This window comes from Neolamprologus multifasciatus, chromosome 8 (genome assembly GCF_963576455.1).
Source record: "Neolamprologus multifasciatus chromosome 8, fNeoMul1.2, whole genome shotgun sequence".
Lineage (NCBI taxonomy): Eukaryota > Metazoa > Chordata > Actinopteri > Cichliformes > Cichlidae > Neolamprologus > Neolamprologus multifasciatus.
In genome coordinates this window covers 26,152,689-26,167,026 of record NC_140446.1, presented here as the reverse complement: position 1 = coordinate 26,167,026, position 14,338 = coordinate 26,152,689, and the positions used below count along the sequence as shown (strand labels likewise).

The following is a 14,338-nucleotide window of genomic DNA, read 5'->3' as shown; positions in this document are numbered from 1 at the left end:
GGGAAGCAGAGCCGTGGAAACAGAACGGAGCAAGTTAAAAGGAGTGATGTGCAAAAAAGCTCCCAACTTTATGGAGGTAACTTCTTGCCTTTCGTTGTGAGAAGTTTAGCCTGAGGTCATACCTCTCAAATCATTTCTGCATGGATAAATCCTTCTGGTGTATGTGCTCTGTATGCGTCACCTGGAAAATGTTGGAGAGGTCTCGCAAGTTAAAGATGTAGTGGAACTTGACTGCGGTGGGGAGGAAGGCGGAGGAGACGCGCTGGTGCAAGGCCAGGGCTAATTGCACAAGGGTGGAGCAGCTCTTCTGCAGGGCAGCACTGAATCCCTCTCCTCTCAGGTGCTGAGACAGAATGGAGGTGTAGATGGTGCTCAGGGCCTCGGCTCCGGGAAACGACAGGGCAAAAACTGAGAAGTGGCGCTATAGAGGGGGGCAGAGCATAAAGGAGGGAAGAGTAAACACATGTTTGTCACTTATTATGCAGTCGGTTTGCTTCCAGAAGGAAACCGAGGGTCACCTTGTGGGTGTTTGCAGCAATAAGTGAAGAAAGGCTGTCACTCAGTCAAGAATGACTTTAGTATTTAAATATGACAGAGTGAATGTCTGGGTGTACAAAGTGTGTGACTTCAGGTCAGTCAGAGTTTGTGTCTATAAACAAAAGTCATTTTTAATCTAACTGCAGAGGACAAGGTCAGAAATAATCTGCATTTAGCAAAGTACCAAAACTTTCATTTATTAAACAAAAATGTCTCTCATACTATTGGTTGTCTGCTGCTCCACAACAAGATAAAGAAAATTAAGTGGTGTGAGAAATTATCGTCACTCAAATTTTAATATTAGACAAAGATAACCCAAATGAATACTAAATGCAGTTGGTAAATAATTGCATCTATAAGGAGGGAAAACAAGCGTGTAATCAAACACAATTAATCAAAGTCCAGACTTAAATCTGATAGAGATGTGTTGTCATGACCTTAAACAGGCCCTTCATGCTCAAAAATCCTCCTGTGGTTGAAATAAGACGATTCTGCAAAGAAGACTGGGCCAAAGTTCCCCCACAGCAATGTGAAAGACTCATTGCCAGTTATCGCAAATGCTTGATTGCAATTCGCTGCCAAGGGTGACACAACCAGTAATTAGGTTTATAGGACAATTACATTTTCCCATAGGGCCTGCTCGGTTTGTAAAGCTTTTTCCCCACTTAATAAATTGAAATATTCCCTGGAGCAGCAAGTGTATGTTACTCCACAGTTAAAAAACAGTCCCTAAAAACATTAGTATTTACACCTGCTCTCTCATTCCACAAAGTTGGTTTTTAAAAAACATCAGAGACAGACGGAGTGTTTTACTCTCCTACCTGTCACGTCTGCAGCACTGATAGTACAACTGCTGGAAATCTCTCCTGCTGAATCACCTCCTCCTGCCCCTAATAAAGTTCACTAAATACCTTCAGATCGTTGATCTCTCTCGTCTTTAACGCTGTAGCCATGTACCAAAGTTTGCCCCCCAACCTCTTCATTGCAGGCATGTCTCACTAACTTTTCTACAAGCTGTTTCAGTGATCTACCGTCATCTGTTCTTCTTCTACCAGAGGAAGCAATCGCAACAGTATCGAAAATAATTCAGTCCAACAATCTTCCCTACAGTTGAGCATTACACTCTGGACCTGAATGTTCTGTGAGAACTTTTCGATGTTCATGCTAAACTCCTTTTAAATTGGAGTCTGCAGCATTGTTCTCTTATCTAAGCCCTGCAGCTGTTGATCTACTCCTTCACATGTTAGATATGATGCTAGCTACAAAATCATTTAGTGACAATATGGCAAACAATGCTCAGTCTCACTCTGTGTTTTGATTCTTTCACTTATTAAATTCTTGATCTTCGACAGATGTTTGTTTTACCACATTTACAGCTTCACAGGTACACCTATCTATCGTCTCATTCTCACATATGTATTCTGTCTTGATTCCACTCTTCTCTCCACAGCATGCCTCCACCTTCATCAACACACTGAAAGCAAACATTACATCAACTGGACCAGCCACCTTTCTGTTCTCCATGCACTTCAAAGCTGCCCTCACTTCTGCTTACTAATCCTCTCAACATTTTCTTTATTCAGCTCCACTCATCCATATGTACATTTCCATCTGTCTCCTTAATCTTCCTGGCCAGCTGCATATCTTTTCCAGCTCAGTTTCTGTGCCTCGCCAATTGTTACAGGTCCTTTTCTCTTTCCTTATGTCCAGCCTCACATATAACTCACCATAATCCTTTAACCACCTCTCTCTTTGCTATACCAAGCCTCCCAGTAGTCCTGTCTACTTTCTTCATCTCTGCTTGTTCCACTTTTTATTTGCCAGCATCTTCTTTTAAATAATCCTTTACTTCCTTATTCCTCCAATTCCATTCCAAGTCTCCTGTCCTATTTTCTCTGTGCAGAAAATACTCTAAACACCTTCTTGGCAGGTTCCCTCTCCACTTCAGCTGTACTTTCACAGTCTTCTGATAACTCTTCCCTACCACCCAGAGCTCATCTCAGCTCCTCCCTGAACTCTGCACAATATTAGTAACAGTAAAGCAAGTAGAATAAAATTTTATTTTTATAGCACCTTTCGAGACAAAGCTCATAAAGTGCTTCACAACAGAGCCAGAGCATTAAAAGATTTATTTTTCAACTACCACCCTTTAATCATTGCGTCTACTTTCCCTCGCTTCCTCTTCTTGATTTCCAAAGCCAACATCCGAGGTTGCCTAGCTACACTCTCCTCTGACACCACCTTGCAGTCTCCTATCTTTTTTACACCGCACCTTCTGCAGAGGATGCAGTTTACCTCCCACCACTCTTATATGTTATCCTGTTTTCCACACTCTTCCTGAAATATGTGTTCAACACAGCTATTTCCATCCTTTTAGCAAAATCCACTGCTATCGGCTTGTTTACATTCCTCTCCTTAACCTACCCAACAGCTCCTCGTCATCTTTGCTCACTTCACATCCACTGAAGTCTGGTCCAGTCTCCACTCTCAGTCCACTAGTGATACTCTCTACCACTTCATTCAACTTACTCCAGGAGTCCTCTTTCTCTTCTAACTGACATCTAACTTGCAGGCCAAACCCAGTGACAACATTCACCCTTCAATTTCCAGCTTCTAACTTCTGATCCTGTTTGGAACTCTTTACCTTTACAACACTATTCACATACTTTTCTTTCAAGATTCCTACTCAACGTCATATCTACACCATGGCAGAACAGTTTGAATCTACCTCCAACGCTCTTGGCCTTGCGTCCCTTCCCAATAATACATCTACTAGAGGTGGGAATCACCGTACATCCCACGATACGATATTATCACAATACTTAACGCACGATACGATATTATTGCAATTTTTAAAAAATATTTTGCGATATTCAGATTCTGTACATAAAGGTAAACTTTATCAATATTCATTTTATCTAATATCAAAGTCTCACACTCAGTCTTTCTCTCATTTCAGTTTGATTGTTGACAAACTGAACGGTTTGTATTACAGTCTAGTCCAACTTAACTGAATCAACCATCTGGTACAATTATAGCTATTCTGAACTATGCAGTTTATGAAAACTATGCAGCCCCTTCAGCAACTGAAGAATTTGAAAGTAAATTAAAACAAAATATAATTTTACATTAAATAAAAAAGTTTTAAACTTAATTAAAATAAAACATGTCTTAAATTAAAATAAGTAAACTGTCATGTTTATTGCTGCCAAAAAAAAAGTTAAACACATTTGGACAGTGAAGGGATGTCAGGATTCTTGCTCAGAAAAAGGATCAACATGCTCTGAAGTCAGAGCAAAAATTTGTAACAAAATATCGATTTCTGCTGTCCCTGTATCGATACATTATTAGCAAACACAGTATCGATTTTTTCCCCCACCCCTAACATCTACTGTCTTTCATTCCACTCTGGCTGCAGCCTCCTTCTTAACCTTTCATCTCTATTACTTTCTAGTGGATGGTTCCCCATTTTACATATGGTCTCAGATTAGACATGACAGTGCAGAGTCAAACGGCTTTCCTGGGACATAACATAGAGGACTCTGTCCTCCCACAGTTTTACTGCTCTTTTGCTTTTACTGAGACTGTAACTGAAACAACTAGATTCATACAGCAGAGACAGATAGACAACTGTGAACATGGAAAACAACTCTTCAAAGCATCAAACGAGTTCGTTTTTCTAACGGTCGTTGTTATAAAACATTTCTATCAGGACTGTTTATGCATGCTTTACATAAATGTTATAAATGCCTCTTTGAAGTCATCTTTACATCCCTTTGTAAAGCATTATAAATTACCTCGTGTCTGAATAGTGCTACACGAATAAATTTGACTAGTGTTGTAGTAAATAGACGTAGGCACTTTGCAGTTGTCGAGTTGATCACAAATGCTGACAGAAAGTATTCTATAGTCCAGGGGTGGGCAATCTCAGTCCACGAGGGCCGGTGTCCTGCAGGTTTTAGATCTCACCTTGGGTCAACACACCTGAATCACATGATTAGTTCATTACCAGGCCTCAGGAGAACTTCAGGACATGTTGAGGAGCTAATTTAGCCATTTATATCAGCTGTGTTGGTTCAAGGACACGTCTAAAACCTGCAGGGACACCGGCCCTCGTGGACTGAGATTGCCCACCCCTGCTATAGTCAAACAATGAACCCAAGCACACCAGCAAATTAACAAAAGAGAGGCCAAAATAGAAGCAAGGTGTTGCAGTGGCCCAGTCAAGCCTACACCTTAATCCATGTGGAATCAGTCGGTGGGACCTCAATAAACAAACATTCGCCATAACGATTAATAATTAATAAAGTTATACAGAACATTATTACTGCACCTAAGCTACTGAAAGGGGTGTACACTTTCTTTTACTTTAGACTGAAACCAATGTATTTTAAAAACTAGCAGCTTGATGTGAAGATGACTCCATACCACAACCCAGCTGTGATGTTGCTCTGCTACATTTGTTGGAGACAGGCCTGGATAAACCAGACATCACAGCAAAGCATGTAATAGACACGCTGGCTGGATATACTGTAAATAATGGAATTGGAGCTGCTCTGCTGGAAAACCTCTGTGATGATACGGTTTTTAAAATTACCCACATCTTTTCTCTGTATTGTATATTAAATATACCAAACAATATGCCTACACTTCTGCTATATCTGTGAATCAGTACTGAGTGGTGACTTGTAATATCACATTACAATGTCCTCATCATGCTGCACACTGGCTTGTTATGTTTCTAATACTATATATTTGCAGAAGTTGTTTGCAACTTCTTTAACTCTGACCCTGCGATCTTCTGCAGCGTAGCCCCTCTGTACGGCAGAAAGCCACATGAATGTATATTGTGCTATTTTCTTTTCTAATGTCTTACATTAGATTAGTTGTGTGTGTGATAACGCAAAGCCACACAAATGAGCAAGAATAAATGCGGCACCACCCTCAGGCAAACCAGTCTAATTTTCTAAATGCTGAATTATAATGTTGAGAAATGATGGAGTTAACGCTTCCTGAAAGTTTTGTCAAAATCGAATCAACTCTGCATGAATGAACAGACAAATTAACAAAGAGAGAAACAAACAATTTGGCAAATTCACAAGGAAGAAATAAATGACTGTAAAACAGCGTATTTAGATTAAGTTTAGTCCTAGACTAAAAGTAAAGGTCAGTGAAAATGGTTTAGGACTGGGCTAAATTCATGTCTGCTAAACTTGTCGATAATGGTTCTGAAAGCAAATTTAAAGAAAAACTGATAACGTGTGAGATGTAGTGCACGTGAAACCTCAGCAGTGAGTTGCATAACCATCACAGCGTGCTGGGAGGCCGAATGTGTGTGTGTGTGTGTGTACCTGCAACCGTGGATTTATGGTGAAGCTGCCAGCTGTGGGGTTCATGCAGGACACGTATTGAACGTTGTGTATTTCCTTCAGAAGCAGCTTATTACGCTCATACCTGGGAGTCCACACACACATGCAGAAAAAAATCACTCTTTAACAGTCTTGCATGCAGAAAAATACTCATGCCCCCTGTCTCTAATACACACACACCCACACCCACACACACACACTTTTGCAGATATGGACGCCTCAGCTCCCACTTAAGCTGGCGTGGCACAGCAGCATCCTCCTTCCTCTAAATTTCATACCTGAAATCCTCCTAGCATATCTCTAATGGGCTGACCGTGTCTAAGCCAGTTAGCCTGTGTCTGACGCAGTGGAACCATGTTCAGAATGGCTTCACTGTGTCAGAGAGATGAGCAACACAATCCTTTTAAGGCGAATCACACAAGCCTGCTCCCACATTTGACTTTTGACACTCATAAAAGTTGTAGCATATTGATACTAAGGCAGGGGTTTCTGTGAATACTAAAATGAGGGCGTTTTCAGAGGAAGGCTGCGAATTATTAACATTTCACAGCTATCAGCTGCTGGCACTCAATTATCTGAATGATCCTTTTATCTGTTAATACAGGGAGAAATTGTCAAAACTGTCCATCATTTGAGCAATTAAAGCGGTGCTGATGTAGCATTTTCTGAAAATCACCTCTGACAGCACAACCTATAAGTATAATGTTGCTCCTTCAAACAGCACGTGTATATTCTCTCCCATACATGTGTGCACAGCTACGTGATAAATGACAGCGCCTCACCAGTGGTTGTAGTCCATGTGTTGGCGTATTAGTGTGTGAGGCTGAACCGTGCCATATGCATCCACCTCAGGCATGTTCATGTCGTCTATGAAGTAGATCAGTCTTCTGCTGCCTGGGGGGCCGTAGTTGCGCCCTGCTTTCTTCTCAAGGGGTTTTTCTAACACAGCTGTGCGGGAGATGAATGAAAGCGCAGACAGCAGAAAGAGGAAAATCAGCACAGAGGAAACTGTAACTGAAAAACAGCATTTACGGAGTAGCTTCGAATCTGGGAGTTGGGTCATTTTGACTTTGGAAGAACACCCAAGGCAATGATAACTAAAATGATTCCACTATACAAAATATAATTTTCTATTATTCTCTTTATGCTGTTGTAGTATTTTTTAACTTTTTAGGTCCCAGTGTCATTTACATTAAAAAAAAAAGCTGCAACATGCAAAGAGCAGTCAGACATTTCTGCGTGTTTAGCACTGACAAGCAAAAAGCACAAGGACACAGGGTACAGGCACTAAAGCAGTCTGAGGTGTCTCAATATGGAAGATAAAGATTCGGATCAGCAGCATTACCCATGCTACATTTGCATAGATGTACGTATGTATTTCTTTTTCTTTTCTTTTTTTTAAACATTTATTTATTGGTTTTAACTGGTTTTACATGGTGCACCGTGAGCAAAAAAATTAATTAAATAAATAATAAATAAAAAATAATAAAGTAAAAAAAATTAAAATAAATAAATAAAAACAAAAATTTATGTATTTCTCTTGATAAACTGTATCTTCAACCTTCGAAGGCCCAAGTTGTCATGACGACCCTGACACTAACTCTAAGGCAATTGTCTCTGATGACTTAGACTTCACACTGTTAACCAGCAGCTAAAGACACACATTTGTTATTTATATCTGCAGTAATTTACATTTGGCTGCTCTGTTCTGGGACTCTGTGTCCTGACAGAGAGCCCAACACAGAAAAGACCAAGTATCCCTGATTAAAGATCATATACATATCCTTTAACATAAAAATATTCATTCTGTGCAAGGAAATGTCCATCTAAGACACAATGGCATCGGACGGTATTGGACTATGTGTCACTAGACTTCCTAACATGCAAGCTACATAGTAGGGACAAAAAGTTTCATAAAATATGGGACCCATTTATGGCGTATGTCGGTTTGGATATTTCTGTTATTTTCTCACGGGCCTTGGTATAATGCAAGCAGATCACTGCTATTTTACATATATGTGTTGTTAATCGTATCTCATAATCAAAATGTCTGGATTTTCCACTTATTTCTTTGTATTCATGAGCCGGGTTGCCTGTCTCTTTTTTTTGTTTTGTCTGTTTTGTTTCGTTCTGCTATGTTGTTGTTTTTTTTGTTTTTTTTGTTTTTTTTTTGTTTAATTTTGGTGTCAGTGTAAAGTTTAAAACTCAATAAACACACGGTTTAAAAAAAAATTCTACTTTTTTTTTCTTTTCTTTTTTTTTTACAATATTTATGTAAAACAAACTGTAAAAATTATGTAAAATAACTTTTATATTAATGTTGATGTTTTCAAATTTTCTGAGTAACCTTACAGAAACACAGCTATGGCGATATAAATCATGCAATCATAATTTCATATGTCTCTCTGTAAGGATCACTGTGAGTCAGCATCAGTAGAAGAAATACTGGTGACTCCCAGTGCTACCCCTCAGTCTCCAAGTAAACACATTTATGGGATAAAAATCCTCTGTAGCCACATTCTTAAGTTATCACATTCACAAAACTTGACCTCTGACCTTGACCTTGACGTCGAAGCCACTAAGATTCAAAATCATTGCAGATTTTTAGTAGATACACGATGGTATCAAAGTCACGAACTGCCTTTATAGCCGGCTTGGTGAAATCAATACTCTATCAGTCTTTTATGAATGAGGGGTAAAAACAAACTCCATCAGTACGATGAGCTCATGAAACAGCACAGCAGTTATTTAATCGATTACAGTCCTTCAGACGCACAGCTTAAACAGAGACGTGTGCCATTTTAAATCGTTCCTACCTTGAAGCATAGCAGATGTGGTATAATAGTTAAAAGGGACATTTTTGATCATATATTTCTCTGCGTCCAGTGATCCCAGTTTTTCCCCAACCAGAACAGACTTCCCGGTGCCAGCGTTTCCAACCAACATGACAGGCCTTCGGTGCTCCAGCAGACGGTCCAAGAAGTAACGAACTCGAATGGTCTCTGTAGTGTGAACCAGGCATGCCTGCAACATGGGAATCATTCACAAATATTTGATACACATTGTCTGATGGGAACACTAGTAAAAGACTGTTCAGTGTTGTTATTATACCTCATACATTCCTTGTGATTCTATACCGTTTTGTTTCCTCGTATTCCTAATTGTCTAAATCGTGTAATATTGCAAAACCGCTCCTTTGTCCTTTGTGTGTTTGTTACCTGATTTACATTGTGAGTGCCCACCAATGTACAAGATCAGATTGTATTCAAGAGTTGGATTACGGTATTAACTTTTACTCTGCCTCTATCCTGTTTTTCACTCGCTGGGCCCACGTCCTTGTTTTAGGTTTGACAGCGTTTTAGTAGATAAAGGCAGTGTTGCCAACTTAGCGACTTTGTCGCTATATTTAGCGAGTTTTCAGACCCCCTAAAAAAAGACGTGAAAGCGCATATCGCTTTTACTCTCAACAAGCAGCGGGTGCTATAACGCAGTCAGTTCTTCTTTTACTCTTTTACTCTTATGCTGTTTTGTGGATCACAAGATTTAAAACTACTTATAAACACACACACAAAGTAACTCCACCAGACTGACTATTTCGGGTCACTTTTGCCGGTCCAAGCCCGGATAAAGGAGCAGGGTTGGAATTGTGACATTAAAAAAACAATAATTGCTAAAATAAATTTAATTTGTAGTTCTAAATAAACTCTAAATGCATTTAGGATGTTTTTTACTCACTTTATGTCTCTTCCACGATGCTATTTCTTTCTCCAACAACGTAGGTTACAATTACATTAGCATGACCAATTATGCAAATTAGGTGATGACGTCATTTAGCGACTTCTAGCGACTTTTAGGACAGCCAATAGCGATTTTCCTTACTGAGGAGTTGGCAACACTGGATAAAGGTGAATGGCTTGGACGTGAATTTAGTTGCGGTTTGGGGAAGGCCTCGAAGGCAGCGGCTCCCGGGCCTGGCAGATCCCCATAGAAGTAAAGAAGTTAAAGAAGTGAAAAGGGGAGGGAGGCTGGGGCATGTAAATGAGAATGAACGGCTTGTAGAAAAGGGGGAACCTATATAGATGAGAACCTATATAGATGAGAACCTATATAGATGAGAACCGGAAGGAGCGTGTTTGGAGGTGTGGTCCAGCTCCTGAAATTCAGATTGAGTCCCCATCCTGCTGCTATGCACAACAGGAAGAACACAATAAAGACTTTGAATTACCTTAACCATATCTCTAGTGTAGCTACTTTAAATTCTAGATGTATTATTCTGATCACTTTTTCTCATGTGGACAGGTCGTTAAAATATTAGCTATGGTTGACATAAAGACAAGCGCTTGTCTATTTACACATCTAGAGCATTTGGAGTTAGTAATCCTAATTCTGTGACAGTTTTCACAAACCCTTGGTGAACATGCCTTGGTGTTAACTTTTGCTCAATGTGTCAAATTTGTCGGCTGACATTGTGATAGTCTATACTTTAAAACAGTAAATATTCTGTTGGAACTTCCAAAGAAATGAATTTTTTCAAACCCTTTAGGAGCAATTTTAACAGTAGTTTTTATTTAAAGGGATACGTTTTGGATCATACAAAATAATGTTAGTTTAAATGTTTAATAATAACTGCCAACATTAATGCCTTGATGTTTTTCAAGATGGCTACTGATTGGCTGGTTGGAACATTTAGTCCCGTAAATAGCACATAAAACCTAAGAAAGCAAAGAATGAAAGAAAACACACAAAAAAGCATTTAATCTAAAACCTTTGTTGTACCTGAAGTGGTGTGTCTGCATCCATCTCAAACCTGGGCACCATCTTGGACCAGGGTTCAAACTTCTTAGTCTTGGGGTCGATGTAGTAATCAAACACGGTGCCCTGGGTAGGGAACTTGATGGTTTTGAACTCGGTCACCCACCACTTGCTGAACTCCACTCTGTAGTCAACCAGCTGCGCTCACACAGAGCACACATGCAGAGACACAGAGGGTAGGCGAGCGGTCAATACTCTAAAATGACTTCCCCTCTGCTTCTTTTCTGTACAGTAGCGATGGATCTATGCGTTTGATTTATACTGGTGCGAATGCAAACCAGAGGACAGATAAATGGCAGCAATATAGTGATCCAGCTACAGCAGATGAAGGGTGGAAAATAAGAGATGGCCGGCGTATCTATGCATCTCTGCGATTCAGACGGTGAAGTAGCCTCATCACCTGCTGGCTGGCAGCTCCTCGCCTTCCTCTCTGCCTCCCCACTCCTTCCTACCTGTCTTCTCTATTCACTACCAACTCTCCAGTCAATAAAACCACTTAGCATTTAAATGCATCTGTGATGGGAAAATAAAGTGGAGTACATTTGTACCAAGGGGAAAGCAGTTTTATCCCATAACTTAGACGGACGCGCTTACTGTACGGCACTAACTGGATTGCTTAGCAACTGTTCGCCATGGCTCTCCTGCTGATTTAAATTCAGCCAGTCTGTGTGTTGTTCAGGGGGAATGGAGTCCACTTCATTTTCAGATGAAGATCTCTCCCTTTTAAAACCCCCTGCCATTTCTTCAACTGAAAATAACATTGAAATGACTTTTCACGAATAGAGACACAGAGTTGAGTTGCATAAGAGCCATCACGGCTGGAATAATACCAAGAAATACCAAGTGCAAGAAACTCTTTCAGGAAGGGGTTATGGGGAAAAAAATATTCAGCTGTTTCAGTTATTTCCCATTCTTTTCCTGCTTTATGCAACCACTTAGTACATATCTCACACTATGCAGTACCTGGTCTTGAAACATGGCCCCTCCAAAGGCCCAGACCGCAGCAAAGACAAAATAGAGCTCATAAAGTTCTTTGGCACAGTCTGCCGGGGTGTTTTCTGGAGTCAGAAGACATTCCAGCAAGTAGCACAGCATCTGGACCAGACTCTGCTCAGGGATAGGGATGATCTTCTTAAACCTGAACAAAGATAGACGCATTACATCACATGATTCAAGCGTTGTCGTCGTCTCATGTTGCTCATTCAGTACATAAAGGAACAACTGTGTACACAGCAAACAATAAAATGTTAAACTCTGGTGTTACAATCTGCAGTTTTGAATTGGATCACATTTTCTTTTCCTCATTTAACAGAACAAACACAGCTTCTTTCAATTGAACACACTGAATCATGTTGAAGAGATGACATATTCATGAGCTGTGGCACAGTGGTTCCATACACACTGTCTCACATTGTGAACAAATTTGCCCTCCTCTGCTTCCTGTTTTTGCTGTGTGCTCTAATCGGAGCAGTGATGGAGGTGTTGGAAGAGGCGAGTGGTCCTGTATAGAAAGCACCATCCAATTCTGCTGACTCAGTCCGTGTTTGCTCGTCTAACACGCCCACTTAGTACCATTTGTTACGTGTTATATCACACCCCAACATCCTGCGTCAATATATGACTCCATGCACTTCCTGTTACAGTGGCACAAAGCCACAGAGGAGCTGCGTTACCTCGACCTGAGTGCTTCCAGGCAAGGTGGGATATACTTGTCAAAGAGAATGGTCAAGTTGGCCTTCTCTGACTGGACTTTCCTCTTGTCGATCCAGCTTGACACTGGTGGATTCCACCCAAGGTCTGCTGGGTTTATGTAAAGGATGCCTGAAAAAAACATAGAGTAAGATTTAAATTGATCACATTCAGGTTTACAGTGTTTATAACAGGGCTGGACCCCCCACCCTACCTTCCATGCACCAAGCATGGCGTATATAAAAGATGGATGGAACCACTATGACATCAGCCACTGATTTTGGAGCTTTTGCACCTTTTGGCCACTGCAACTTCATTTTTTGGAGCTAGAAGTGACCATACCTGAACGAGAGGGTGGAGTGCTAAGCTATTAGCTAACGCTACCCAGCTTGGTTCACAAGTTCACAAACACACATATTGCTAATTAGAGCTATGTGACAGACACACAAAAGAATTCAATCATATTTAACTTAGTGGCCCACAGTGAATTTGGTCCTTTTTAACCCTTTAAGACCTAACCTAGAACCAAGTCCGCCAGAGCTTATATTATATTTTTACATGCTGTAGTGCCATTTTTGGGAGCATTTCAAGTTGCTATACATCAATACAACCATTATAGTCCAAATATTAATAATATGTCTGCATTAAGTGCATAGAAATTACATAAATTGCAAAAAAGTGCAATAAACTACAAACAAATTGAAAATCATTTTTGTTTTTTAACATATATTTCTAGTTAGAGAAATTTAAGAGGCTTATCCCTCAAAACTGTAAATACAAAAAAGTTGCACAAAATAGTTTCCCACCACAGGAAATTTATTTTAAGTGTCTTCATAGTTTTATTTTTGAAATACACCAATTTTTATATACTGCAGGAAAAACGAAAATAAATATTATAATGCAAATTTGCAAAAAAGCAGCATATGCATCAAAATAAACTATTTCCAGCAGTGCAATATGAGTCCTAAGCATCCCAGAAACGACACAGAAAGTCATAAAGTCAAACTTAACTTTTAAAAACACCAGTATAGGCTCATGAGGCCCTGATGGTAAAAAACTACATTTCTGCAAAATGATGTCACTTCCGGTTTCGGGCAGGTCATGGCGGACATGCGATAGTTCACGCTGATGGACGTAGGAAGTGTTACAAACAGCTGATCGGATCGGCAAAGCGTGTTTCTGGAATATTATGTTTGTGTTGCTGCAAGTGCTTTTTATGCAGTTTTTGCAAAGCTATATATGGAAGGAAACTGTGACCGAGGACAAGCTGATGGCAGAAGATGTAAGTACAACTCCTCCGGTTTCATATCCCAAAAAAATTATTGCGCTAGCTTACGTGGTTGCAGTGCTACCGGGATTTAAAAATAGTTGCGCAAAACGGGGCGTGCCCACTAAGACCAGCTTTAAAGGGTTAAACACTTATCAGAAGAGCAAAAGTAAAACAGTGATAAAAGAGGAATAACAAGAACAACCCGCTCTGGATACAGTAGCAGGGGTGGCAGTGCGAAGGTGGCTGATCTCAAACACCAGCCTCATGGTGGGGTTCAAAGGGATCCGCTCATTACTGGCCAGAGTCAGCACCTAACGAGAGGGGAAAGCAGATTTTCACACACAGAAATAACAGAAATAACTTCAGTTCAGTTCATTTTTATTTCAAACATTTCAAACATGTGCCTTCACAATCATTACAAAATATTATTCCATTATTTGTTTGAAAAGGAGTCGGCAGAAGTGTTTACTTATTTGTCTCTACCCCCTCAAGTTTTACATCTCATTCATTTAATTTTTTCTTTTTGTGCCTGGCACACAGTCCAAGCCTCTTTTTACATGCAGACACCGTTATTCACTCTCTCATTCAGAGAGCACAAACAGTTTACTATCCTTTCATATCAGTGATGAGTCAACCACGTTCCCTTTTCATGTCTGAATGC

At 40.1% G+C, this 14,338-nt stretch overlaps 1 protein-coding gene across 2 annotated transcripts in view; it reads right to left on the bottom strand.

Annotated features, from left to right (window-relative positions):
* The window catches only part of dnah9 (dynein, axonemal, heavy chain 9), a 223,534-nt gene that overhangs the window by 128,035 nt on the left and 81,161 nt on the right, over positions 1-14,338 (bottom strand). For both annotated transcript variants that reach the window (XM_085171014.1, XM_085171015.1), the window contains 8 exons: positions 13,880-13,988; positions 12,392-12,539; positions 11,682-11,856; positions 10,683-10,856; positions 8,723-8,930; positions 6,689-6,854; positions 5,889-5,991; positions 182-421 (listed from right to left, as the gene is read on the bottom strand). In XM_085171014.1, coding sequence (XP_085027140.1) covers positions 182-421; positions 5,889-5,991; positions 6,689-6,854; positions 8,723-8,930; positions 10,683-10,856; positions 11,682-11,856; positions 12,392-12,539; positions 13,880-13,988 — 1,323 coding nt within the window. The remainder of the gene's footprint in view (positions 1-181; positions 422-5,888; positions 5,992-6,688; positions 6,855-8,722; positions 8,931-10,682; positions 10,857-11,681; positions 11,857-12,391; positions 12,540-13,879; positions 13,989-14,338) is intronic.